Source organism: Artemia sp. Qi Xiang Cuo, chromosome 13, assembly GCF_049724085.1.
Source record: "Artemia sp. Qi Xiang Cuo chromosome 13, ASM4972408v1, whole genome shotgun sequence".
NCBI classification, from domain to species: Eukaryota; Metazoa; Arthropoda; class Branchiopoda; order Anostraca; family Artemiidae; genus Artemia; species Artemia sp. Qi Xiang Cuo.
The window spans coordinates 33064424-33092312 of NC_142806.1; the positions used below are offsets into that span (position 1 = coordinate 33064424).

The following is a 27889-nucleotide window of genomic DNA, read 5'->3' on the forward strand; positions in this document are numbered from 1 at the left end:
ATGTTTTTAGCACTCTATCTTTTAGTGCTTTAGAAATATATAAAAAGCTTATAAAGTAGAATTTTGAAAAATTTTGAGTTTGGGGGAAGGGGGATTTCAAAAACATCTTCCCGTAACATAATTTGTCCTCTGAAGTCGATTCTGATATTTGTAGTGCTCTATCTATTAGTACTTTAGAAATATTTAAAAGCTTCTAAAGTAGAATTTTAGAAAATTTTGAGTTTGGGTGGAAGGGGGATTTCAAAAACATCTTCCCATGACATAATTTGTCCTCTAAAAACAATTAGGTTATTTTTACTGGTCTCTCTTGTCAAATCCGTTCCCTAATTAATACAGTTTAAATGGTCTTATCAACACAGAGGTTTTTGCTACCCTCAAGGGTAAGGGTTTCTGATAAGCAATGTTGTGACATCACATCAAACCTGGTTTTATTATACCATAACAATAGTCAGCAAGGATAGGAAATTAAATGGTTTAGGATTTAAATAGGATTTTGGAATATATTTTAATGAACAAGGTTAAAAGCTGAAGTTGTGTAAGGTAAGCAGTGATTTATAATTATGATAGTAATATAGGATTAAATATGAGTTAAAACAACTAGTAATGTGCAGAAATTTACCATTATATAGAGGGGGAGGAGGAGTGGAGGTAGGTACTTCAAAGTACCTTCCCGGGACAAACCTTAGCATGTACATCCATCCCTGAAAGTTTCATTTTCCTAACCCAACCCCTTTCCAAGATAGCCAAAAGTAACTAAAGTAGAATTTTACCCAAATCTATTCTAACCTAACAAAAATACTCACTAAATATTTAAATAAAATATAGCTAAATTGAATTTCCAACCGAGACGAAGATAAATGTCTGGTATAAAGAAAATGCTTGACCAGTTTCTTGTCTTATCTTCGCGTCATTTGCATTCCAAGTTATCAAGTGTTTCTTGTATAATACTTAAGTAGCAAAAGTTTTTTTTGCCCTTTCTTGGGCCACATTTTGAGGGGAAGCAATGTCTTCCTTCTGCATTGGGGTTGCATTCGCTGAAGGTTTCATATAAGTTCCAGACAATCAGAAAAAATTAGACACTTTTTTTAGCCCCCTTTGTTATGGGAGGGACGGCGTTCAAAGTGACCAATCTTTTGAATAATTTGTATTTGTCTCAGTGGCTGATCCAGGGGGGCCGGGGTCCCCTGCCCCGCCCAGATTTTTTTGGTGCCTTCATTCCTTGTTATTTTTCTGTTTTCTTCTTTTTTAAAATAAATGAGTTTATTTGGTCAATTATTGTTCACCCTTGTCACATTGGTCCCCTCCTCCCAGACTTTCTTTAGTGGTGCCCTTGTCACATTGTCCCCCCCCCATGATTTTGCTTTAATCTGCCCCCTGATTTGACCAAAGAACTAACTGGAGAGCAGGAAACATATTAAGAAGTAATACTTACTTCATAATATGCGGAATAATCAAAGTTAACATATATATATATATATATATATATATATATATATATATATATATATATATATATATATATATATATATATATATATATATATATATATATATATATATATATATATATATATCAAATTATATATTTCCTATCTTAAAAAATTCTTACTTCATAACTTGCAGAATAATCATAATTAACACATTTTGAATGCAGCCCCGTTTTCCTTTCCCCCCCCCTTGGTGTGCAAATATACAACCCAAATTATGTATTTCCTATCTATTCTCCCAATGCGTCTCAGTTATTTCAACCCGTGTACCTGTAAATTGAATCAACTGTGACGAAACAAAAACTGAAAAAACAAGTTACGGGTGGCAGAACGCATTTCAAATATATAATCTGGGATATATATTTGCACAGAAGGGGGAAAGGGGTTGGGGGTAAAGTATAGCGAGGATGCATACAAAATGTGTTAACTATGATTATTCTGCATATTATGAAGTAAAAATCTTATAGTAAGAAGTATATTAGATAAGTATTTGTTTATTTACCTTCTAGTAAAAGGTCAGGTATAATATATCGAGTTTTTCTAAGGGTATTATTATAATATGACCATGTCTACGATTGTATTATACTTATAACCGATCAGTGGTGTACCCTCTAAAACTATAATGCCTGACATTACTACTACTATTAGCAACTCACTGGAGCACCAAGCTACTAGAGGCCAGCTACGCAAGCTCCTCCTCCATCTCAATCTATTCAAAGCTTCCCTCTTTGCACTGTCCCAGAAGGTACCCATTTCCCTTAAAGCTTTCCTTACGACATTGTCTCACGCAATTTGGGGATGACCAGCTTTTTGTTTGGCCCTAAACGGTTAGCCAACAAGGACAATCTTTGGCAATCTGCCATTCTTCATCCGCAGAACGCCCCCTAGCCATCTCAATCTCTCTCATTATAGCCCTAAAAACGGTTTTTCGTACAGCTTACTGTTTGAGATTGAGATACGGTCAGTCAGTCGGGTTCCTAAAATAATCCGTAGGCAATTTCTCTGGAATGCATCTAGCAAATGCTCCTTCGTTTTTTTGGAGCGCCCATGCTTCAGAACCATACTTGACCACTGTCGTCACTGTAGCTTCCAATGTTTTAATCTCGGTTCGCAGACTCATTTTCCTATTCTTTCAAACTTTTTTCAACTGTGAAAAAACACCCCTGGGCCTGGACCTTGGCTATTCTACTTTTACCATCTTCACTGCATTCACCGTCTTTACTATTAATGCTACTAACAATGCCTGACATTGTGTGATGAAAAACATTCCTGTTTCTCTTAATGATTGCTTCTGTTTTGTTTTTTGTTTTTTCAAATCCAGTTTGTTCTTTATTAAATTTTAAAATTCGTTGAAACTTTCTTTACACGTCAGTTTATTAGCGCATAATGAAAAGTCGTTCATTTTCAGGTCTATGAAATGTTTCCAAAGTGAAAAGCAATAGGAAGTCCACTATTTCCGGATGTACAGGAAATTGTCCAAATACCGAAAAAAAATTTCCGACTTCAGTATATGACAGATGGTTGGAAAACAGAGACTATTGTTTTTGTCAATTTGTTGGATTCAATCTTTTCTGTCGCCATGCCAAGCTCAAGGTTTGCTTATTTTTCTTTTTTAAATTCAGGGGAGGCCCCCGAATAAAGTTGAATCAAGTATATGCTATTTTAGCCGTTATATCTTAAATAAATCTGTCGTCGAAAATAATTTTTGACTTCTATAATTTTCAAAATAATGGGATAAAGAATCCGAAGTCTTGATTTCAGCTGGGTTTTATAATTATCAGTGTAATTAGAATACAAGTGTTCATTGTTAATGACAACTTTTCTTTTCAGATCTCCGCCGACCACCAACATTTTCCCAACTATTCTATGATGGTTCAGTCAGTGAAGCAGCAAGTATTGGCACTGCAGTTATGGCTCTTAAAGTAAGTTGATAGTATAATATCGATGGTTCAGTCCCCTATTTGTCTTCCAATGCTTATGAATGATTTCACTTTTTTCATCAATTAATTGTTTTCCTCAACTCTTTTATGAAGGTTTAGTCGGTGAAGCAGCCAGTATTGGCACTGGAGTTATGACCCTTAAAATGACTTGATGATACAAGGTCACAACACAATTTCCTATTTGTATTCTACTGTGCATGACTGATTTTGCTTTTTTCATCAATTAATTGTTTGAAAACCGCTTGATCATATCCTATAAATCTAAGTTTATGATAGCCCAACGATATCAGCGATGAATATGTTTATAATTATGGTAAAACTATTAGAGCAGCAATTAATAAATATATAATTAATCTTGTCCCCGTTATCAAGCAACAGCTCATGGTGCTGGGATATCAAATACGTATGCAAGTATTTATTTAACTGCACAGGGCAATTTTTTGAGAGTAGCCAAATTAGAAAAAAACTTGCAAACTTTGAGAGAAACCAGTGGGTCAATGCACTAAAATTATGGGGGGGGGGGGGAAATGTATTTATTTCAAAAGCTAAAGAGGTAACTTTACTGTTTTTTCGTTGTTTTTTTTTCAATGAAAATACCGAAAAGTGCATTTTTCAATGAAAACACTGAATTGTTTTAATCAATGGGGGAGGGAGAAAGAAAATCTAGAGGCCGTATGCCCTTCCTCCTTACTGTCGAGATCCAGGGATTTTCTAGACCCAAATCCTCCTGGCTTACTTGAGCCAGGTCTTGCACATTCTTTTTTAATCCTTTGGCCATTTTAACATATATTTTATTATCTAACAGGAGACAAATAATACTGCAAAACTAAAGAAAAAAACTGCCTAGGCAAGGGTTTTTTCACTTAATTTTCTGTTGTTTTCTATTTTTCCTTGAGTTTGGTTAGCCGAAAAAAATTGCACAAAATGCTTTTGAAACAATATATTTGCTATTTTCATCAAATTTTCGCCTTTTGTGCATTTTTATGTAGCATTGAAGATTTTTTTTTTTAGTGAAATGAGATTTCTCAAAGGCGAGTGCCCCACCTCGCTCTGGGTATACCTGGAACAAGTATCAGTGTTGATAACCATTGATATCGTTTTGGATAGAATACGGTTTTATCAAAGAACAAAAGGACGAGAAACGGTTTTTCTGTCGATTTCTTAATGAAGTCGTAGTATTATTTGTCTCGTATTCAAAACGATAAAGAGGATATGGAATAGGAAAAATACTTGAAAGTGATGCAGAAGAAATGGCAATTATATTCTAAGGGATGCTCTTCTCTGAGAAATCAGCGATTTGAAGATTTTGAAAGATTGGAGTCAATATCGGACTTCGTTGGCCAACACAGCATGAAAATCTAACCTGGAAAACTGGTTTGAAGGTGTGAGTTTATTTCGAGCGAAAGCCAAGGATTCCTCGGCGACTATAGATGGGGTGATATATGGATGATACATGAGCAAACGAATAACGTCTGCTATATTGATTTGAACACAATAGTTTCCCTAAATACGACCAAGTAAATGTCTTAGCCGAGTAATTTCCTAGCTGAGTGGTAAGCAAGCTGAACGTGCAATCCTGTGTCCGCGATGACGGGGGTTCGAGTCCTGGCATCGCTGGTTATTTGATTTGGAACGGGGGTCAGTGTTGTGACTCTGTAAGCCCAGCCATATTTGACCCACCTCTAAATGGGTATCTTGAGAAATCTGGGGAAGATAAGGAGGAAGGGTATGTGGAATCAAGGGGTGGCTGCCTACCAACACCCCCATTGCACTTCCTGGCTGAAGGGCCATGAAACAGAGATCAGCACCACCAGCGGGGACTGTAAAGTCCATAAGGGCTCAAGATACTTGTTATATAAAAAAGGGATTATGTGTGCTAAAGCTTACTTAAATGCAATTAAACAAGGCAAAATTACCTCAGTTTTTGTAAGAAAACGTAAATAATGAAAGCTCTAAACGGGGATTAGATGAAGAATAGGGTATTCTGGGATGAGAGCCTGGATAAAATACAACTAGGATTTACAATGCAACCATTGTAGTTCAAACGAAGGTCTGCATATGACTTTTAGTGCATTAGATTAAAGAAACCACATGGATACCCTCATATATGGATACCCTCATACATCCTGAACCAAAGAATTTATAGAACAAATCATATTAAATTATTAGTTATTTAAACATAATAATTATATTTCATATCCCTATGTCCTGCACTAAATCACTGGTAACGACTTTGAAAATTTTACTCGTCTTGTCACTTTTACTTGCATTTACGTTGCTTGAAGTAAGCTTATAAGTAATTCCAAGTAAAAAAAGAACTTAACGAAGAGCCCCTTTCAAAAAATCTTCAAAACCTTCAAAAAATCATGAAACAAGTGAGACGAATTTTAGCTCCCAGTTACTAATATTTTACCCGTTTGTAAGAAAAAACTAAAAAAAAGCGGTGTGGCCTATGCATAGGGACCCCTAGAATCTAATATTTGAAAGTCTAGTTGAGAGTAGAACCCATGTGAAATTTTCATGGATATTCCTTGTACAATTAGTATTTTAGATTTGTGTTATCTTGTTTATTTTTCATTGTGCTGTTATTCGTTTTTCCAACTGAAACAATCCATTGTTGCCACACTTCTTTTATTTCTTAATAGAGGTCAGATTTACGATATTGTTAATTTTTTAATGAAAAAAAAGCCTGTAAATTGCCAACTTGTGTAGATGTGCTTATAGGACATCTATAATGACTCATTTGATGAAGTCATGCCTACGTGTTTTCTTCAATAGCACAGGAATACGTAAGAGAATGATTTTTTCCGCGGTCGAGATTCTGAGGACTCGGAAAAACATTTTTAAAAGGGCAGAAACATGCATTTTTTCCGGGCTCCAGTTTTGGCAGTCCCTCCCTCAGATTCATCTAAAGGATCCCCCTCATGAGTAAAAACTAGCCTAAAAACGTGTTATTTTGAAATACTCGGCCCTCATTCATTTACAAATTTTCTGATTGAATCAATAGTGTTCGACCTTGACAAGTTTTACTTTAACGAGCAGAAATTAACATGAGTAGGGCTCAAAACCCCTTTGCCTTCCCAAGGCCAGAACATAATTTGTACCCATTCTGATAAAATATAAATGTTTTTACTTTTATAACTTTAATAAATCAAATAATATTAACATTTTGAGTACTAAATATCAGTATATGTATATTAAACTAACAATGCACATTCATTTGTATTTTTTTTCAGTAGAGTGCAAATTATGTTCTGGCCTTGGGGAAGCATAGGGGTTTTGAGCCCTGCTTATGTTAATTTCTGCTCGTTTTGAGTTTGACTCGGTTATTTATTGTAATTTCTGTTAGTTTTTGGTTTCATTTATTTATCAATGTTGATTTATGGTAGTTTCACGCTTAGTAGATTATTTGATTTTATTTGTGCTCATTTTTGGTTTAATGGAGTTCTTTACTTTTCTTTGAAAAACTTTCTAGGAAAAAGTTTTTTTAATTAATTTCTGTTCGTTTTATATTGACATAGTCTTTTCAGGGAAAAAGAAAATAATACTTTAAATCTTTTCGTTTTGTTTTAAGACTTTATAGTTTGGCCTGCTATTTGTAAGCTGGAGAAAATTTTTCAGAAATTTTTAACAACATTCGCCCTTTTAAAAATCTGGACACGAATAGTAGTGTTTAATTTAGTTTCATACCTCCTCTAGTTGACCTGAAATAGAAAACTTGATACCATTCAGAAAATCTGTTTACTTTCTTTGATAGCTTGGATACACTTACGCTATTTTGATCTGGTTAGATTTTAAGAGCAGAAGTAGCCCCGAAAGTTTGAACATAATGCCCTCAGTCATTTTTGGGATACTGCTGAGATGCCTTATTGGGAATTAGCATTAACACAGTGCATTTTGATTTAATCTTAAAGCAACATTTAGTTTTTAAACACAATGCGCAAATGGGATGGTGGGCGTGAGAGGGGGACAAGTTGCCCTCCAATCCCTTTTGATTATTAAAAAGGGCATTTTCCCTTTATATTTTCAATCGAATAAACCCTTTTCGAAGTTTCTACGAAAACTCCTTCGATACGAAGTGCCCTGGTCTAAAAAAAAAAATAATAAAAAAATGAAAATAATAATAATAATACATTGTACCCAAATCGATCTTTACTATAAAAATGTCAAGCCTTCCAATCGCTTTCGACTATTAAAAACTAGCCCTTTCAATTTCCAATCGAATAAGCCCTTTTTGAGTATCTGCGACAACCCTTTCTGTAAACACCTTATATGCCCCCAGGGCCTAAATTACAACCCTTACCCTGAGGGCTGTGAGGGGGTTGTTATACTCAAAGACCTAATTTCCAGAATTTTCAACTACGTTGAACAAAATGACTATTCAAAATTTTGATTGGATGTGTTTAGGGAAAAGGTGGGCGTGAGAGGGGGTTAGTTGCCCTCCAATCACTTTCGACGATTAAAAAGGGCACTATCCCTTTGAATTTCAAATCGAACGAGGCTTTTTTGAAGTTTCTACGACAACGCTTTCTGTAAAAACCTTATATACCCCCAGGACATAACTTACTAACCTTGCCCTGAGGGCTATGGGGAGTGTCCTCCTCAAAAACATAATTTCTATCTGGAAATCAACTACGCTGAACAAAATGGCTATCTCAAAATTTTGATTGGATGTGTTAGGGGAAATGGTGGGTGTAGAAGGGGTGTTAGTTGCCTTCCAATCACTTTCGACTATTAAAAAGGGCACTAGCCATTCCAATTTTCAATCGAATGAGCCCTTTTCGAAGTTTCTACGTCAACTCCTTCGATACGAAGTGCCCTGGTCTAAAGAAAAAAAATAAATAAAAAATAAATAATAAATCGTGCCAACATCGTCCTTCACTTAGGCAGCGCGATTGCGCTGCCTATGATTTTGATTTGGAAGAATCTCATGAAAATATATAATCTGTTCAAGGGCTCTATTTGGGTATCATTTTTTGTAACTTTATGTTTGTGTACTGATGCATTCGTGACAAGTATTTTTGAAGTTTTTACTTGAGAAGATTTGCTTCATTCTAACAAGGCCCAATTATGTAGTGTTGGGCTATATTGGATATCTATATATCGGACCAAAATTTGATACCGAAATATTGAAATGTAAATATCGATATCGAAAACGATATTTTTGAATATTTTCTTTTTTTTCTGGTGTCTAGCGGTGAACGTCCAGCAGAAAAGTTCCAACAAAGAAAATTGTTTCGCAAATGGCCGAGAAGAAGAAGAAAATTGTCTTCAATCCATTGATTCATACAGGCTAATATATAGCATACATAGCTGTATCGTATCCATAAGTGGCAGAGCTTGTTCTCAAAGTCAAACTGCGTTTAGTGAGGGTGGACTCCCAAATGTTGCTGAGGACCTCCGAAAGACTTGGCTAGATAAAATGCCTTCTAGGCCTTGTTCAGATCACGCTTGTCATGATTGCTACATACTTCGATCCATGTTTCAAGAAATTGTGTGTATCCCCTGACGATCTTCTCCTAGTTGAGAGTAAAATAGCAAGAGACATGGATTTGGCCATGCTGGAATCTGTACCAACAAATGCAAGTACCGTGACAATCTCTGCCCCTGATTCAGCCCCTGCAGAGTCGATCTCCCAACACTACTGTTATGTAATATGGGACAGCATAAGAGCTCAAGAACAATTTTGTCTCTTGTAATTTATTATCTAACACAATTTTCAAAGAATCTACCGTTAGGTTTTGGCACCGTTACTATTTATGATAGCTCATTTATATATTTCCTTCTTCAATTTCTTTTATACCCTATATTTGTTATCTTTACAGGCATTTGACAATGGAGGTGGCAAGATAACATATTCTATAGTTGAAGCCGGAAGAGTGCCATTTCGTGTTGACTCAAACACTGGCATGGTCATCGTTGACGGGAAGTTAGATAGAGAACAGAAAAGTCGATTCTCTTTTGTAAGTCAGTTTTCTAATTTTAACTGTCTTGGTTTGCTCCATTGAAAATGTCACCGTGCTCGTCAAAAAGGTGTCCATGGCATTACAAAAATTTTCAGCAGAGAAAATGAGGGCTTTGAAGCTTTTTCATTAACAGTTTATTCGCATAATTTAACCACAAATTACTTCCATTTGTTTATCTTCTTTTTGTTAAGTGGTTTTTAAAAACAAGAATCTACAAACTCGTCTTGAAAACTAAAAACATCAGGTACCTTTTGGCGAGTTCAAGACGGCTTTAGCCGACAAGATTAACAACATTCGAATAATTTTAATTTAACTTTGCTTAAAATATTAGTAAGCCAGAATTTGAAAGTCCTAAAAGCATCTGTATAAGAATGGAACCTTAGGTTCCATTCCTGCGCCTCTTCGGCTTGGTCTGATCAGAACTAGTGCTTACGATGGATCTAAAAATACGATTAAAATGCGCCTCTCAAAATTTTCCGCTAGACGAAGAACAGAAAGAGGAGACTTGTGAACTTAATAACCCAATATTGTGTCAGTTGTGCCTTTAGGCTTTGTTTACGACAATCATTGAATTATGGCGTTTGATAGATTTTGTCACTTTCAGATCAGTTAAGTGGCCTAAGTTCTACCAATATTATTACTATTAATTTGGGTTTTGAAATAGAAATGACAGAGTTAGTGATAAGGTTGTTAAAAAATAAGAATAAAAAAAAACATATTTGTTATTCCTAATTCCTGAGAATGCATCATAGCAAACTACAAATTGATAAACAATTTTGAAATTGATCAAAGTAACACAAGTAATGGCCGAAGTTGAAACTAAAAACGAACAAAAACTATTGCTTCGTAGATTCCCCGGGATTTACCTTCAAAAATAGCTCAAATAAACTAATTCGTGATATTTTGTAATATCTACAAATTCTTAAAATTAACACATTATCGAAAAAAAAGGATATTCTGTTAGGAGCAGAAAATTTCGCAAGCAGCCTACAGAAAATAAAAGATTTATTTATAAAGCTAAAATTAAAATAAACAAATGAGATTTTATTTCGTTAGGCAGTTCTTTCGGATACCCGTTTTTATAATTGTCATTTACTAATAGGGCTAGAGGGGAGTATGCAAGAGGAAGATTTTAGATCTCTGCCCATCAAGATTATAACAGCACCCATATCATGCTTCTCAGCCTTTTCACTCTAAAAATGGCATCAAAAATGCCATTATTGGTGCCATATTGCACTTCATGATGGACTTATTAAGAAGATTTAAAGCAGGCAAGTGGAGAGAGAAATTAGCTTTTAAACGAACCACTAAACGTATCCCTGCCATCTTGTGGAGCTCTTCCAGCTTTGCCAGAAAAAATAATAAGAAATAATTAGCTTATTTAGAATTTTTCTTCCCCGGTATTTTGATCCTTTTTGAGCAGAGATTGATGTTTTATGTTACAAAATTGGAGAAAATACCCTTTTGCTGAGGTACGATGTTTTTTTCATGATTGCCCCCCCCCCCCTATGGGCAACTTAATAATGAACGAATCCCAGCCCATAGTAAACAAAAGTAAAAAAAAAAATGTGTCAGGTTAAAAAGAATCGCTATTTGAAGTTGATTCAGGAATGATAATAACTATTGTTTCGATTAATCTTAATGATGAAAGTTTATTGCGGAAACAAACTTGTGGGAATTTTGGGAAACAGCCTGAAACCCCACGAAATAGTATCGGATCCAAATGAAAGCTTAGCCACTGGAATCGCCATGGCCAAAAACCCCATTCAGGATAATTATAGCTAATTCTGGCGCCAGAGACCTGAAAAACTGAAGAAATATTAATTATATTAACCAAAACTTTGGCAATCAAAACGGGCAGAAATTAATTAAAAGAAAACTTTCCGAAAAAGAAGTTTTTCAAAGAGAGCTAAAGAGCCGTATTAAACTTAAGACCAGCAGAAAGAAACCCAAAATGAACAAAAATTAAGATAAACGATCATAGACATATGAAAAGTTTCTTATTAAAGGGAAATATTAAATAATTTTTAGTTGTTTTATGGCTTAATTTTTTTTTTTGGGGGGGGGGGAGGGGGTTGTTGTTTTGTTTTTTTGGCGTTGGATCCTCAATGATGTATAGAATTTTATTTTGTTATTTATTGTCGGGTGATAGGAGGGTCGCTGTTTCGTGTGGACTGTCGGTGAGTTGACTTCTTTTCCATATAGATTTATAAATTAGACACTGTTTAGTATTATTTATGCCAAGTTTTAATATTAGTCATTTGTTCTATGTCGTTTCCCAAATAACGGGCCATTGAGCCCTTTTGGATATTGTTGTTGTTATTGTTATTTATGGAAATAAATGGAACTTGAACTTGAATAGAAAACATAGTGATAACAGGCACTAATATAGATGAATAAAGTAAATCTTAAAACGAGTAAATATTAATTTGAATGTTCAAGTGAAACTTAAAACGAACAGACATTACTACAAGCAGGATTCTGGCTACTGCCCTTTTCCCCCTTCCCTAACCGTAAAAGACAAAAGCTTGCTGCGTCATTTGTATTTTATTGAAAACTATACATATCTTGAAAGGCATAATTTTTTATTCAAATCATAGACGAACAATAAATATAAAATCACTATAATAATCAAGACGACTGATAAGAATTAATACAAATAAACTAAGTGCTTGAGATATACTCGTATAATGAAATTAATTCTTGGAAACTTGGCAACTCAACATTTTATTTCACTGCAATTTCTATTTTTATATGTTAATGTTGTAAATGTAAATGAAAATAATTGTGATATATTTTAATTTCAGTAAAGTGCAAATAACGCAACAAGCTGTAATCTTTTACGGTTAAGGAAGAGGGAGAAAAGCAGCAGCCAAACTCCTGTTTGTAGTAGTTTTTGTTCGTTTCAAATTTGACTCTAACATTTAATTTAAGGCAGCGCTATTGCGTTGTCTTTTTTCTTGCCATCCCCTTACATCCCCCGTGTAAAATCCGTGCAAAATTTCCCCTTGAAAATTCTCCTCAAAAACTTTCCCCTACACTGAATATTTTCCCCGTGGAAAATTCGGAAAATTCTACAGAAAATTCGTCCCCAAAAATTCTTCATATATTTTCCAATAACAAATACTGTATTTGGAGAATGGGCAAATTGCATAACTTACAGAACCTTCAATTATGCTGAAACAAATGGCTATCTAAAATTTTTTGATAAGATGTGTTTGTAGAAAAAAGGGGCTAGTTTCCCTCCAATCGTTTTTCGCACTTGAAAAGGGACTGGAACTTTTAATTTTCGTTCAAATGAGCCCCCTTTCGATCGTCTAGGACCATTGGTTCGACACAATCACCCCTGGAAAAAAAAATAATAAATAAACACGTGTTCTGGCGAAACATGAAATTCCACATATTTATAGGTAGGAGAATGAGAACTCTACAATAGGGTTTTTTGATATGCTGAATCTAATGGTATGATTTTCATTAAGATCGTTTATTTTTGGGGGGATTTTTCCCCCTTTTCAAAAATCAGAAAATTTTTCTCAGGCTCTTAGGTGTTGATGGGTTATATTCAAATCAATGAACTTTATTTATTTGGAATTAGCATCAGTTCTTTTGATGTGTATTGTTGTCAAAATTCAGCTTTTTAGAGTTTCGGTTACTATTGAGCTGAGTTGCTCGTTACTTACAGTGCATTACTGCAAAATTTTGATATTTAAAAAGATGTATACATAGGAATAGACTATATCAAGTTCTAGAAGTAAATGTTTCACAGCCGCTGAACCATAATGACGCATAAGCCCGCAGCAAAAAAACGGATCAAATTTGGCAGATCACGCAAAAATGGTCGTTTTTGCGTGAAAACACAGGAGGGTAAACCATGAATGAATAAGCAAGGTAAAAATTCAGTTGAATTTGGGGCAAACGTTGTCTGGCTAATTCTTGGCTTGTTTTTCAAAAGCTCTGATTTATTTTTTGCTTGCTTTTCAAAGGCTCTGGTTTACTGTTTGGTTCTCAATCTGGCAACCATGCCTGCTAGAGTTAATGCAAGGGCGGGGACTCGCCTGACATAGATTCTTTTTACTAGTAGACTTATAACAGAAATCATATTCAACACAACGGCATTGAGCTTATAAAGGTTAATTTGTCTCCCATGTATTTCTTTCCCCAGTGGTCATAATACGGAACAAATGGTCGTAGAAAGTTGAAAAGGACCCGTCGAACAGCAAATTCCAAGTTTTTTTTAACCCTTTTTAAGGATAAAATCACATCAGACTGTAACATGAAACCCTTTCAACGCTTTAAAACCACCCCTTCCCCCCTCCGAGTCCCGAATGGCATTAAATCAAAAATTAAATTTGGGCCTTTTAATTGAAATCAGTGAAAGGTCCAAGAGGTAGGCCTCCAGTGAGGACTTGCTAAGTGTAGCCCCAGGGTGAAGGGCTCCTAGCTATAAAAGTAGTCCACTCTTCATAAATATAGTTTTTAGTATGTTTGAATGGAGGAGAAAAAGTGGATATGTGGCCCCTAAAAGTGGTTGAGGTGAGTTCTACGTTGATGACATAAAATTGGCCCTCAGACATGCACAAGGTCTTGAAGAAATTGGGCCACGAATTCAACATGTCTTAGAGCCCTAGAATGGAGTTTTAAGATTGAATCTACAAAAATACGAATTTTCTTATTTTTTGGAGAAGAACGGTCACGCATCATGGTTACTTGCAGCTTTTTGGCGAAATGGGGAGAGGAGGTGATCGTATCAAAAAGGGGGGGGGGAGGATATCGAGAGACGGCTCATTAAATCGAAAATAGAATTTTTTGTGCCCGCTTTAATCAATGCAAGGCGTTGCAACGAAACAAGGTAGCGAGATACATTCTGTGCCCCAAAGCAACGATTTTTGTTCAAATAGCACTAAAACCATATCCAGCTATAATCTTGCAACATCGAAATTGACGCCTCTTAGTATAATGCCCTGCGGTAGCAAGTTTGCCACTAACTTACAAATAGTCCTAATAAAACAAACAATTGATGTTATTATAAGCCTTTCATCCAACAACAGTTGTACAATTTCACGTGGTTTTACAGAAGCTATTAGGGGAGATCTAACTGAATGTTTTTGTGTAGGGGGGGACAGGATACCTTAGATCTCAAATAGCACACTTTTTGGGCCTAAATTTTAAACTTTTCATGATAGGCTATCCAGATAAATATGGGGGGGGACCTTCCCCATGACCTCCGTTCACACAGAGGGATACATTTGTCTAAGCATGCAAATGGTTGCCGAGGTGGATGACAGCTCTCTTTTTGTATAGGAATGATAGTTTTTAACAGCATATTTTACTTCTTAAATATAAAATCCTTGCGATAAAAAGTTGAAGATGAGAGTAAAGAGTGAAAGTTTGGTAGAGATCAGAAACTCCGTAAAAAAAAGTCAAATTTGGTTTAATAAAGTAAATACTGCTAAATGAGCAATTATTATCGATTCAGTAATGCGTAAAAGTTTTGACTTTAGTGCAAAGAGCGGAAGTTCGGTACCCTCCCCCTCGCGTCTTCTAGTTAGGATAAGCTTGAATGTCATAAATAAAAGTGAGAAAGATGATTCCAAAAACTTTTTTTTTGAAATGAAAGTAAAGAACGAAATTAGGACTCACAATAAATATAAATTGTCTTATATGACGGAAGTGCGTGACTGTCGCCCTCCAACCTCTGCTCATTAGCTTCAATTTTTATTTTTTCAATGCTTCAAAAAGGAATATATCGTACGCAGTGCAAACGTGCTGCCTAAGTAAAGAGTGATGTGGGCACAATGTTTTTTTTTTTTTTTTTTTTTTTTTTTTTTTTAAACCAGGGCACTTCGTATCAAAAGAGTTGTCGTAGAAAATTTGAAAAGGGCTCATTCGATAGAAAATAGAAAGGGCTGATGCCCTTTTTAATATTCGAAAGTGATTGTAGTGCAGCCAACCCCCCTCCCACGCCCATCATTTCCCCAAACACATCCAATCAAAATTTTGAGATAGCCATTTTGTTCAGCGTAGTTAAAGGTCCGGAAGCCACGTCTTTGAGGATGACAGCCTCCAATAGCCCTCAGGGCAAGGTTGTAAATTATGCCCTGGGGCCATAGAAGGTTTATTTAGAAAGTGTGGTCGCATAAACTTCGGAGGTGGGTCGTTGGATTGGTAATCAGAAGTTCTATTCTCTTTTTAAGATTCAAAGTGATCGGAGGGTGTATATTCGCCTCCCTACACCTTGTATTTACCCAAAATCCATCTGATGGAAATTTTGAGATGGCCATTTGTTGTTGTAGAAACTACGAAAAAGGCTCTTTCAATCGGAAATTGAAAGGGCTAGTGCCCTTTTTGATAATCAAAAGGGATTGAAGGGCACCCCCCCCCCACGCCAATCAATTCCCAAAATACACCTAGTCAAAATTTTGAGATAGCCATTTTGTTCAGCGTAGCTGAAAGGTCTGGAAATAATGTTTTCGATCATGACATCCCCCACACAGCCCCCAGTGCAAGGGTTGTAAGTTATACCCTGAGCGCATATAAGGTTTCTATGGAAAGGATTATCATATAAACTCTGGAGGGGGCTCATTGGATGCAAATCAAATGTTCTACTGCCCTTTTTAAGCGTTAAATCGAACGGGGAGCAGCCACCCCCCACGCGTCGTATTTTCCCACAATACATCCATTTGTTCAAAAACAGTCTAAAGATCATATAACAAGGCCGTTATGGTTGACAGAATCTCCAAGAGTCTGGGGGTAAGGGTTGTGAGTTATGCCCCATGGGCATAAAAGGTTTTTTATGGAAGGAGCGGTCGTGTTAACTTCATAAGTGGCTCATTGGATTGGAAATCTATGGTTCTAGTTCCCTTTTAAGAGTCAAACATGGATGAAGAGCAACTAGCCCCCCCCCCTCCCTGACATCCTCCGTTCCCAAAACTTATTCGATTGAAATTGTGAGATACCTATTTCACTACTAATAGTCCAAAAACCATATAACAATGTCTTTAGGGTTGACACATTCCCCCAAAGCCCATGGGCAAGGATTGCAAGTTACGCCCCGGGGTATATAAGGTTCCTTTGGATTAATTTGAAAAAACTTTCCGAAAAATAAGTTTTTCAAAGAAAAGTAAACGCCATATTAAACTTAAGATCAGCAGATTCAAATACCTGTTAAAATTCAAACTAGAAATGACAAGAAATTATTATTAAAGAATAAATGAAACCCAAAACGAACAGAAATTAAATAAACAATCATAGCAAAACCACATACAAGTACTAATATAAATGAATAAATTACAAGAAATTACTATTAAAGAATAAATGAAACCCAAAACCAAGAGAAATTAAATAAACAATCATAGCAAACAAACGTGCAATAGTTACTAAAATAAATGAATAAATAAATCTTAAAATGATTGAAACTTAAATTGAATACGCAAATCAAGCTTGAAACGAACAAAACTCACTGAAGACAAGAGTTTGGGTTTTGCCTCCTTATCTCAATGTAAAAGTCTAAAACCTATTGCGTCATTGGCACTTTGAGGATGACAACCCAAAGCCCCCCCCACCCCTTAGGGCAAGGGTTATAAGTTAGGCCCCTTGGGTATATAAGGTATATGTAGAAAGGGTGATCGTAAAAACTCCGGAATGGGATCATTTGATTGGAAATCAGATGTTCTAGTGCCTTTTATAGGATTCCGAGGATTCAGAGGGTGGATACCCTCCCACATCTCGTATTTTCCCGAAATTCATCTGATAGAAATTTTGAGATGGCCATTTGTTGTCGTAGAAACTTCGAAAACAGCTCATTCGATTGGAAATTAAAAGGCCCAGTGAACTTCTTAATAGTACAGTTTGTGCTTTACTGAAAACAAAACATGTTTGAAATGTTTTCACCTTTCTTACTTTCATCAATGAAAAATTATCAAAACCCTAGCGAAGAAATTTCAGTATATGTTAATTTAACTGACAATCCGCTGTCATTTGTTTGTTTTTTTTTTTTTCAGTAAAGCGCCAATTGTGTTCTGGTCTTGAGAAGGCATAGGGGTTATCAGCCCTACTCATGTTAATTTTTGCTCGTTTTGAGTTTGACTCGGCTATTTATTGTAATTTCTTGACTTTAGAGTATTTCTTGACATTATTCGACTTTATTTTTGCTCATTCTTGGCTTAATAGAGATCTTTACTTTTATTTAAAAAACTTGTCTTGCGGAAAAAGTTTTTTAAAGTAATTACTAGTCATATCAATACTACTACTATTAAATTATGCCTAAGGGTATGAATGTAAAATTTTCCAGTAATTTGGAGGAAGGAATTGAACTGAATCACAACCAAGATCGTAATCAGGGGGTTAGGGAGTTTGAACCCCCCCCCCCCCGAAATATTTGTCCAACTCGTAAAAAGCGTAACAAAAATGAATCTAAAACAAATTTTTGATGCGTTTTTAAAGTTTTGTATACCCCCCTGATAAAATCTTTGCCCCCCCCCCCGCCCTGAAAAAAATTCTGGGTACGGTCCTGATCACAACACGCCGTTTGTATGCATGTTGTAAAAAGGGTCTAACAGCAATATCTTAGGAACAGTTTGGTGTGTGAAGTTGAAACAAACAGGGCTTATTGTGAGGGATGTTGAACTAACCAAAAGAAAAGATTTACATCCTATTGTTGCTGCTTCTACTCATACTACTACTACTGTTACTATTATTACTACTGCCACTAAAGCTTAGGCTACTACTATTAATTCTTCTGCTACTCCGTCTATTAAAACAAAGAGTATTAAAGCAAAACATTTGGCTATTGGGTATCAAGGAAAAAAACGTTTAAATATTTTAACTTTTTTACTTTCATAAATAAAATGTTTCAAAACTTTAAGGAATGAATATCAGTATATTTCAATTAAACTGAGCATCGACGGTCATTTTTTTTTTTCAGTAAAGCGCAAATTACGTTCTAGCCTTGAGAAGGCATGGGGGTTATCAGCCCTACTCATGTTAAGTTTTGCTTGTTTTGAGTTTGACTCGGCTATTTATTTTAATTCCTTTTCGATTTGAGATTCATTTATTTATTGATAGCGATTTGTGGTAGTTTTACGCTTGGAAGATTATTTGACTTTATGTCTGCTAATTTTTGGCTAAATAAAGCTCTTTACTTTTCTTTGAAAAACTTTGTTTAAAAAGTTTTTTAATTAATACTCTAATGAAAATATGCAATACGAACTTAATTTTTTTATTACATGTCTTCGAGAATTTTTATTTGCATTTGCTTGAAACAATATGATTTTCGGATCAAGAGTTTTCAAGAACAACCTTTAAATAGAGCACTTGCACTTACGAACTGCAAAGATTTTTTTTTTATGGCTTTTAATGCAAAAACAAGTAAACAAAAAAATACACATAATAATGAGTACTTAGAATTCCGAAGCTCAGTAAAAAAAAAAAAATTAAGAAAATGAAATAGGACAATTTTTTAAATTCCCCCTCATTTCTTTAATATTCATCCTCTCCCTTTAAAAAAAAACTATTAAGTGCAATAAACAAGAAAATAAAATCCATATTTCGCAGTGATGGACATACAATCACTTCTTCGTCAAGATTCGTCTCAATGATGTAGTCACCGAAGGACTCCCTCCTCGAGATAAATCCTGGCCATATCCCTGCTTTGTCTCGTCATTAATTTTTCGTGTTGAAATGCTTGGTATGAGACAAAATCATAATCCAAGGCGGGAGCTAAACCAACGGCCTCTCATTGAGGGCAGCATGACGTATTAATTAGAAATACCTGATCGAAGTTCAAACAACGGTTTTTTTGTTTTTTTTTTTTTGTTTTTTTGGTTTTTTTTTGTTTTTTTTTTTTTTTTTAAGGTAACGTATAGGAATCAGATATGAAAATATACATTATTAGATTCCCTATTCAGTTTTCTTACTAAATATAATAATTACTTCTGTCGTAATTGCGCACCAGCAACCCATAGGCTTTATATGAAAATTTCCTCATTAAGAGCTGATTCAAAATGTCAAAAGAGGCTAATTAAAGAAAAAAAATCACCAGATTTTTGCATAGAATATAGTTATACCTAGCCCCATTGGGAGGGCCGGGATACATTTGCAACGACAGCAATTATTATATTTTGAAAAAGTGTGAAATGGAGAATCGAGGGGAATATTTGTTGTTTTTTTTCTATCTGATTTTTGTTTTATAAGTAACATTGACCTATTTTTTTTTAAAGCAAATCACGGTTGGGGTGAAAGATGTAACCTTGTAAAGAGCGAACATTGACCATAGTAACTGAAAGTTACTAACGCGTTTAAAAAAAATGCGCAACAAACAAAAAAAGATACCATTTAAAAATGATTTAGGGATTGTAAACACAATTTCGATTAATCTTAATAGTAAAAGTTTATTACAAAAACAAATGTGTGGGGATTTCGAAAAAATAAATAGTGGAACTTTGAAAGTCCAGGAGAATTATAATCACCTCCTTGAATAACAAGGAAAGTCACTTTTTTTTGCATGGGCAACATTGACGTGTCTTGTTTTTCTTCTTTTTTCCAAGGGATAATCGTATCAAACCAGTAGTTAAATACTAAAACTCTTTATACTAAAGTTTGGCTTTTGGTTACAATTCTTTGAGAAAGACTCCTTAAAGACAAGGGCCTTTAAACTTTAATGAGGTGTATTTTTTATAGGACTTCAAAACTTTAGCGGTAAAACGAGGGTTGACGATGGGGTAGCCCCCCTCATATACAAAATAATTCCTGTTTGTTTCAAGTTTTAATGTTACTCCTTAATTTCAATTAAAAAAACCTGTTTTTTATTTAGTTCTCTTACGAGTTTCCACACTTCAGCGGCTGCAATGAGCCGTAATCAGTTCTGAAATTATATCCTCCACTGTCAGAAAGACTTTCAGTTGCATTTTTCAAATATGTGTTACTGTCAAACGAAATCATTTTGGCCGATGGTGTAAATAACGAACAGCATTGACCTCTGACTGACATCCACAATCGAAAGATCAAAATTGCATTTAATATTGATAATACCATTCTATTCCGAAGCTTTGACTTGATGCTGTTCATCATAGACAAAACTCTGTCAAGAACTACATTGCTAATAGGCAAACTAATTGAACACTACGCTCACTTTGCCAAATTTTCAAAAACTGGCTTCCCAATAGGGTCACATTACTGGAACACATGGTCCCAGAACTCAGAGGAGTCCTTTGGAAGTTATCCACCAGACCATAATGTTCATTCCAGCCCATCTTAAGTAGACATTTCCAGATTCTCACCTGGTTCCCAATATCGCCAAATTCTGTCATTGGAATAACACTAAGAGGTTACTCAGCAAATTTTGGTCTGGCCTGAGGTTAACGTATTGTTGGAAAGAATTTTCAGTTTCAGAAAAGAATCATGGTTGCAGCGGCATGATTTCGTGTCTTCTAATTGCAAACCAAATGTTGAGTTTACAGTTGTTTACTGGATTGGTCTCATTTCCTCATATGTACGAAGTATTTTCGACGTAATACCATTAATTTGATCGAAATATCTGGACTTTTGTACCTGTTTTTTCATCTTCTAACTAAATAGATTTATCCCAATTTGAAACTTTATTTGTTCGTCGTAGAACGGCAGTGTGGTCTAATAAAACAACACCTAATTAAAGGTGTTCGTCTTTCTAGCCTTCGGAGCACACAGAGACTACGGCTCCGTTTGGTGTGAAAAGTATTGGATTCAAATGAGATATGGATTGGTGAAGAAAATAATTTCTTCCCGAAAAAGTAGTTCACGCCGAAAAATAAGCCAAATCACAATAAAATAAGCCAAGTTTTAAGCCGGCAGGCAAATACAAAAAATGCCCCGCCAGTCACCATCAAAATAAGCCAGTTTGGAGGGAAATAAAGCAATATGGCAAAACTGCCAACTGGGATCATATTGAAAAAAACTCCTCGTAAGCAAGATTGAGTCAACACTTGTCAAATAACAACAGTTATTGAAATGACTTTCCCCCGCCGGAATGGTTCTGAAGAGACTGGGAGAGGGAAAGGGTTGCAGGACTTTTATTAGAGGCTGATACTCTGATCACTCGATTTTGCCTGAGGTTCCAGTGGACCTTTATGAGGATTTGGTCTCGCAAAGAAAAGACAATTGTTGGCTTGGACAGGAGACGTGCAATGATCAAATTCCACTATCTAGGAGAAGGCTTTTGCAAAAAATGATAACTCTCAGTTCTCTAAAGCGATACTTAATTACTCTGATCAAACGGCAAAAGCGGAAAAAGCTAAAACATTTTGATTTACTCTTGTTAATTCTGTTGGCTCAAAGAAATGTGCTGCAGCTATATAATTACAAATTTATAAAAAAAAAACATATAGAAAAAAACAAGCATTAAATTCCTAGACAAAAAAAAATCATTGCTTAGAAAAGCAGTAGCTCATAATGTTAATTTGTTGTCTCTCAAAGCAAATCCTAACGGTCAATAGTATTTATCAAAATAACAATGCAAGAATCAGAACACAAAACTCTAACCACAAATTGTCCTGCCAGGAGCAACGAGGTTTACAATTTCTTCACTTTCAAGTAATTTTGCTGTTAAATGTTTAAGCAATCACAGGCGATGCTCTATCTCAGCGGTTCTCAACCTTTTTCTTCTGCGTTGCAACAGACGAGCTCTTTTTTGTCTTAAAAAATAACTTGGTACAATCCTATTTTCTAAGACAATGCCCAAATAAAGGTTAATATTGTTAGGTCATGCTTTATTGATGAAGGATGATAGATTGCAAAGAATATTCCTTGCTGACAATCAAGATAGATCCAAACGAAAATCAGAGCGTCTTTGAAAAGGGGTGTAAGAAGTCAAAAAGAAAATTTCAAAGGAAGGAGGATATTCGTGAGGGGGAATGAAGACTGAAACTCCAAACCGAGTGAGTTGGAAAAGGAGTGTGCGCAGCTCTATTGGCCTCAGGTGTCTTGGTGCTGCAGTGAGTTGTCAGCTGTAGTAGTAGTAGTAGTAGATTTTACCAACTTAAGCCCTAAAATAAACTCTACAACTACTACTAACAGCTTACTGCAGCCCCAAGCCACCTGAGGCTAACACAGCTATGCACACTTCTCCTCCGTTCCAACATATTTTGGCCAACAAAATTTAAATATCACGAGGGGGCATCAGGGTCTTAGAAATGCCTAGGTGGAGCATGGACCAAAATCGTGGCCCGAAGCAGTGATTCAGTTCTTTCTGGAGTTCCTTCTAAGCGAGAGTTTTTAGGGTCCACTGACAGTGAAACCTTAAACTGCCTGAAAATTTAATTTATCCGAAAAAACTGGGAATTTAGAATTTTAACTTTAAATTAAACTCTAAAACTGAAATTAAAATAAATTACTTGCACCATATCTGGTACAAGAAACCTTAAGGGAATATGTTGTGTATATCTTACTCCATGTCTGGATTTCCTGGTCTTGTAACCTGCATTCTGCTTCTTTGACTACTCTGTACCTATTTTACAATTCCCTCAGGTTTCTTCTCTTCATCAATGTTTATGTAATTCAAAATTAAAACGCAAAGAAATTACCCAAGGCAAATAGCAGGATGCAATCCCTAAAAATTTTCTAATATATCACAATAAATTGTGTGCTCTACAAAAAAAACACAGAAAATATATAAAATCTGCATTCAGACCTTCAGGCTTTACAGTTAACACGACTATTTTATCTACAGCAGTGGTAATAAAAAAAACTACAGCAATGAAAAAAAACATAACAAACAAGCAAACACTGCCGTGATTATTTTATTTTATTTTTTTTTGTATTTCTTTTTTCTTTTTTTTTATTAATGATTGAATGAAGTGTTAATTTGTGAAGTGTTAATTTTAAGTGTTAAATTTATTATTTGTTGAATGAAGTGTTAATTTGTGTGGTAAGTTTGATTGAAGGCCTTTGAGTACTTGTTGTTATATAGTTTAAAAGAATTTTATGGCCTGTTGATTAGCGGTTATTTTTTTTTTTTTTTTTTTACTCTTCGTATTCGGAGGAAATAAAAAGTTTGAATTGAATTGAATTGAATATTCCAAACATAATACTTTGAATAAAATATAATTACTAAACCTAGGTCCATGGCCTAATAGCTCTGACTAACTTATCAACCGAAGATTTTGTAAGAATTAACTCAGTAAAGCTAACTTCTATTTTTCCGAGGTACGAGGTACTTTCAACCATAGCTAAGGGAACGTAGGAAAGATTTGACATTGGTCTCAGTGTTTCCTCTTCTACTTATTTTGGTAGTAGAATACTTATTTTCGGACTATTCTACTTCCACATATTAAATCTACTTATCTACTTACTTTGTACTTGATTTTGGAGGCTTAAGTTTTTGTGTCTTACGGAATCGAAGGGTGCAATTGTTTTTAGCAGCGGCATCTTTATTGGGAGCGGCAAAAAGGAAATTCGGGAATTTATGAAATACCGTGCTCAATTTCGATTCTGGTTGACTATAAGCAGATAATTTGCGGATATGAAGATCAGTTTAAATGAATGAATTAGTTTAAAGCCGTAAGGCCATCTATATATAACCCATGTATTATTCGCCGAGTTCGCCGGTTTATTGCAGTCGCATCTAACCAGTGTTCGTAAAATATTCTCCAAAAATGTCAGGTTATGTGCTAGTTCCAACAAGGATGGCTAATACCGTGCTCAATTTCGATTCTGGCCAAGCTGATCCTCCTGTGAATTTAATCAATGAAGGTAAGTATCTTTTTATGTTGTATCAAACAGTTCGTGGTAACGAACTGTAAGTAAGGAGTGACCCGGCTCAATAGTAACCGAAACCCTAAGAAACAAAATTTTGATATCAGAAGATACATAAAAAAAAATCAGATTTTTATGCTGATTTCAAATATATAAGTTTCGTCAAATTTTGTCTAACCCATCAAAAGTAACCTGAAAAAATTTGCCTTATTTTTGGAAAAAGGGGGAAACACCCCTTAAAAGTGACGGAATTTTAATGAAAAGCAAACCATCAGATTCAGCGTAACAGAAAACCCCTAATGTAGATGTTTCAAGCTCCTATCTGCAAAAATGTGGAATTTTGTATTTTTTGCCAGAACAAAGATCACGGATGCGTGTTTATTTTTTTTATTATTATTTTTTTTTCCTAGGGGTCATCGCATCGATCCAGTAGTCTTAGAATATCGTGAGAAGGCTCATTCGAACAAAAATTAAAAGTTCTAGTGCCCTTTTTAAGTTACCAAAAAATTAAAGGGCAACTTGGCCCCCTCCCACGCTCATTTTTTTCCAACGAGCTCATTTTTTTCTACACTCCGTGCAGATTCGCAGCGTAACTTCCATTGGATCGGATGCGGAAATCCGAGCATATTTTCTTGCGGATTTTTCCGCTTTCTCTGGGAAATATATCTTATGTTTGTAATGTAACACGTCCAGTATCTGTGAGATTCCCCTTCTCGTAAACCTAGCCCTCTTTTTGAAGCCAAACCTGAGCTAATAAATACTACCGCATGTGGTTTACTACTACTTTGTGGACGCTCCGTAGCGTGGACGCTTTGTATAGTGGACGCTCCGCATCGTTGACGCTCCGTGAATGGACACTTCGAGCGGTGGTCACTCCGTGCATGGTCGCTCCGTGCGGTGGGCGCTCCGTCGTGGATGCAGTGACACGGGACGCAGTGCAGAGTGGGCACTTGGGAACTAAGCCAATAAGCACATCAAAAGAATCTCCTAGTTACGGTAATTCCAAGTAAATAAATATCAATTTTGAACCAACTTATGCAGAAAATTAGGAGATAGCTAATTGGCTTGGGACTTCTGAAAAAGCTATATGAATATCGTTCTAATTTTGGAGGTCGCATTGCCACATGGTGCCACGTTTGCCTCTATACATTAAGTTACACAATTCACACAAATCTCCTTTCTTTGGGAAAGGGGTTCCGGAAACTCTTAAAGGTGTAGTTTTAAGGGCCAAATTTTCGTGAGTGGTTCTTCCCATCAATATGGAGAGAAGATTTAACCTTTAGTATCTCTTCAGCAAGGGGGAATTTGGACTATGCATGTGATTAGGCTGTAAAATGGAATTTTACCCCCCCCCCCCCCAACCACCCAATTATCGTAAAGTATCATCATAGTGAACTAAAAGACTATTACTTTATATTTTAGGCGGCTTTTATGTAAATCTGTTTATTTTGATTACATCCTTTTTAGTTACTTTTTTTAATTTTTTTGCCCCGGCCCAGTGGGTTTCGGCACTATACGATACGGGGGATTCACCAGGAATAATATTTTTCCATTGAATTCTCCTCTAAAAATAAAAGCATAACAGCCTGAGGCTGAAGAGAAGACTGTAATCTCAGGGGCTGTCAATTGTGTGAATGTGGCTTTTGGGTTTTCTCAAAAGAGCAGCAACTCTAAATTTCCTCATAAATCATGATCATACATCAAAGAAAAAAAAACTGCTTGGTCAGATGATGTCAGGGCAGTAAGAATGAAGAACATGACGAATATGATGATATTGGCATTTAAGGTTAAAACATATTAAGAAGAAGTTTTTTTTTTCAGTTTCGAAGCATTGTAAATGCAAAAATTAAGGTTTGGTGTAAAAGCTGATGGTGGATTAAAGTGAATATGATAAGGAAAAAGAATAGAAATCCAATATATAAAAAATTGTGTGGAAGTAGAGAACAGCATCAGAACTTAAATAACCAGTATTTAATTCACATAATAAGGAGTTTGATACTGCCCAACATTTCACTCTCTACGCCACAGTGACTATTGCTTCTTATTGCTTCTGATCCTCTCACTTATGAGTAACGTAGTAAGAGTTTTGAAATAAAGTGCGTCTTAGCTCGTTATCCGATGTTAGCTACAGTATGAGCTGGCAGATTGAATGCTAGTGAACGTAGAAGTTTGGTGAAGCTGTTGCATGTATTTGTTAAACCAAAAGAAGAAAATATTTATAAAGATGGTATTCGAGGAATATCAGGGCTAGTCAAAACTCGCTTTGATCAAAAATTATTTTATTGTAGTGAAGAGGACAGAAACCAGTGAAAAATAATCTAAAGTCCATAGTTGACGAGTAAATTCAAAATATTCTGAGGAGAATACAAAATTTTTGCATGTACTATTTAATAGTGGATTTTCCCTTATATTTTCCTCTCGGTAATCTCTGAAAATTATTCGGCGCTAGAAATTTTCGGCGGCGCGCTGAAGTCTTCGTGGTGGCGATGCGCTGATTATTTTTTGCGGCGCACCGCCTGTTTTCAACGCTGCTTCGGGGACTACTTCTCTTTCCCTCTCCCCCCACACTAAAACCGTGACTGATTGCTATAGTACAGATTATTTATATATATATATATATATATATATATATATATATATATATATATATATATATATATATATATATATATATATATATATATATATATATATATATATATATATATATATATATTATTTCGCTTTAAATTGACCACAGTATAATTTATACAAGCTAGATGGCCATTTAATTACTTGTTCTTGCAGAGCGTCCGGGCCGTCAACGGTGATGGATTGACGTCGACATCCAATGTTGACATACTAATCGAAGATGTAAACGACAAAGTGCCAGAATTCATTGAACAGCCTTACGTCTTCAAAGTAAAGGAAAACGAAAGAATTGGATATATTGGGCGTGTCAAGGTATCATAAATTGTCTCTACAGTGTTGAAAAGCTAATAGAGCAAGACTAAATATTAAAAATTTCTCGAGTTGTGAAAGTGAGCATAAATACAAAAAATTTGCTAGAATTAAAGAAACACCATTGTAAAGGTTAATCGTTTCAGTTGTTTTTTGCTGGATACTAATCTTTAAAAGCGTCAGCATGTTTTTGGGGATACCCATTAATATTGTCAAACATGATTTAATTTTTACATTTAACGGAGCTTTGAAATTAATACGTGATAAAATATGGAACCTATCATTTTTACTTACATACAACGGTATATGATACATTGTTCATATAAGTAATAATTACTAGCAATAGCGTCAGATCGGCACCCCTTTGGCTTGAAAATTTTCTACTGTTATGCGCTTTTCCTTGTACGAATCCGTCAAGCCAAAATAAGGGGGGAAAGGGTCGTCCAAGCTCTAGGTAGCCGCCCGCCCTGGTTCTTTTGTCGAAGTATTGGCTCTTCTAACAGTAATATTAATTTGATTTGCCATTACTATATAATTTTTATGTTTCAATTTCAAATCAAATTTGTTCGTGGTAAAAAATCGTGAGTTAGGAGCGACTCGGGCTAATGGTAACCGAAACTCTAAAAATCAGTTTTTCATAGCAATATGCACATCAGAAGAATCGTATTTATTGAAATTTCAAACATATATAATACATTAACTTTAAAATTCCGCATGAAAAGCTACGAGCATGACAAGATCTGTCTTATTTTCAAAAAAAAGAGGAAAAAAACCCAAAAAGGCAAGTAATATTAATTGAAATCTACCATTAGATTTAGCGTATAAGAGAACC

General features: G+C 35.4%; 1 protein-coding gene across 4 annotated transcripts in view; it reads left to right on the forward strand.

The window, feature by feature from the left end:
• Positions 1–2899: 2899 nt before the first annotated feature.
• Positions 2900–27889, forward strand: part of LOC148945209 (cadherin-99C-like) — an 80189-nt gene continuing 55199 nt past the window's right edge. For all 4 annotated transcript variants that reach the window (XM_089099229.1, XM_089099230.1, XM_089099227.1 and 1 more), the window contains exons 1-4: positions 2900–3080; positions 3318–3409; positions 9253–9390; positions 26905–27060. In XM_089099229.1, the coding sequence (XP_088955355.1) occupies positions 3005–3080; positions 3318–3409; positions 9253–9390; positions 26905–27060 (462 nt within the window). In that variant the 5' untranslated portion in view covers positions 2900–3004. The remainder of the gene's footprint in view (positions 3081–3317; positions 3410–9252; positions 9391–26904; positions 27061–27889) is intronic.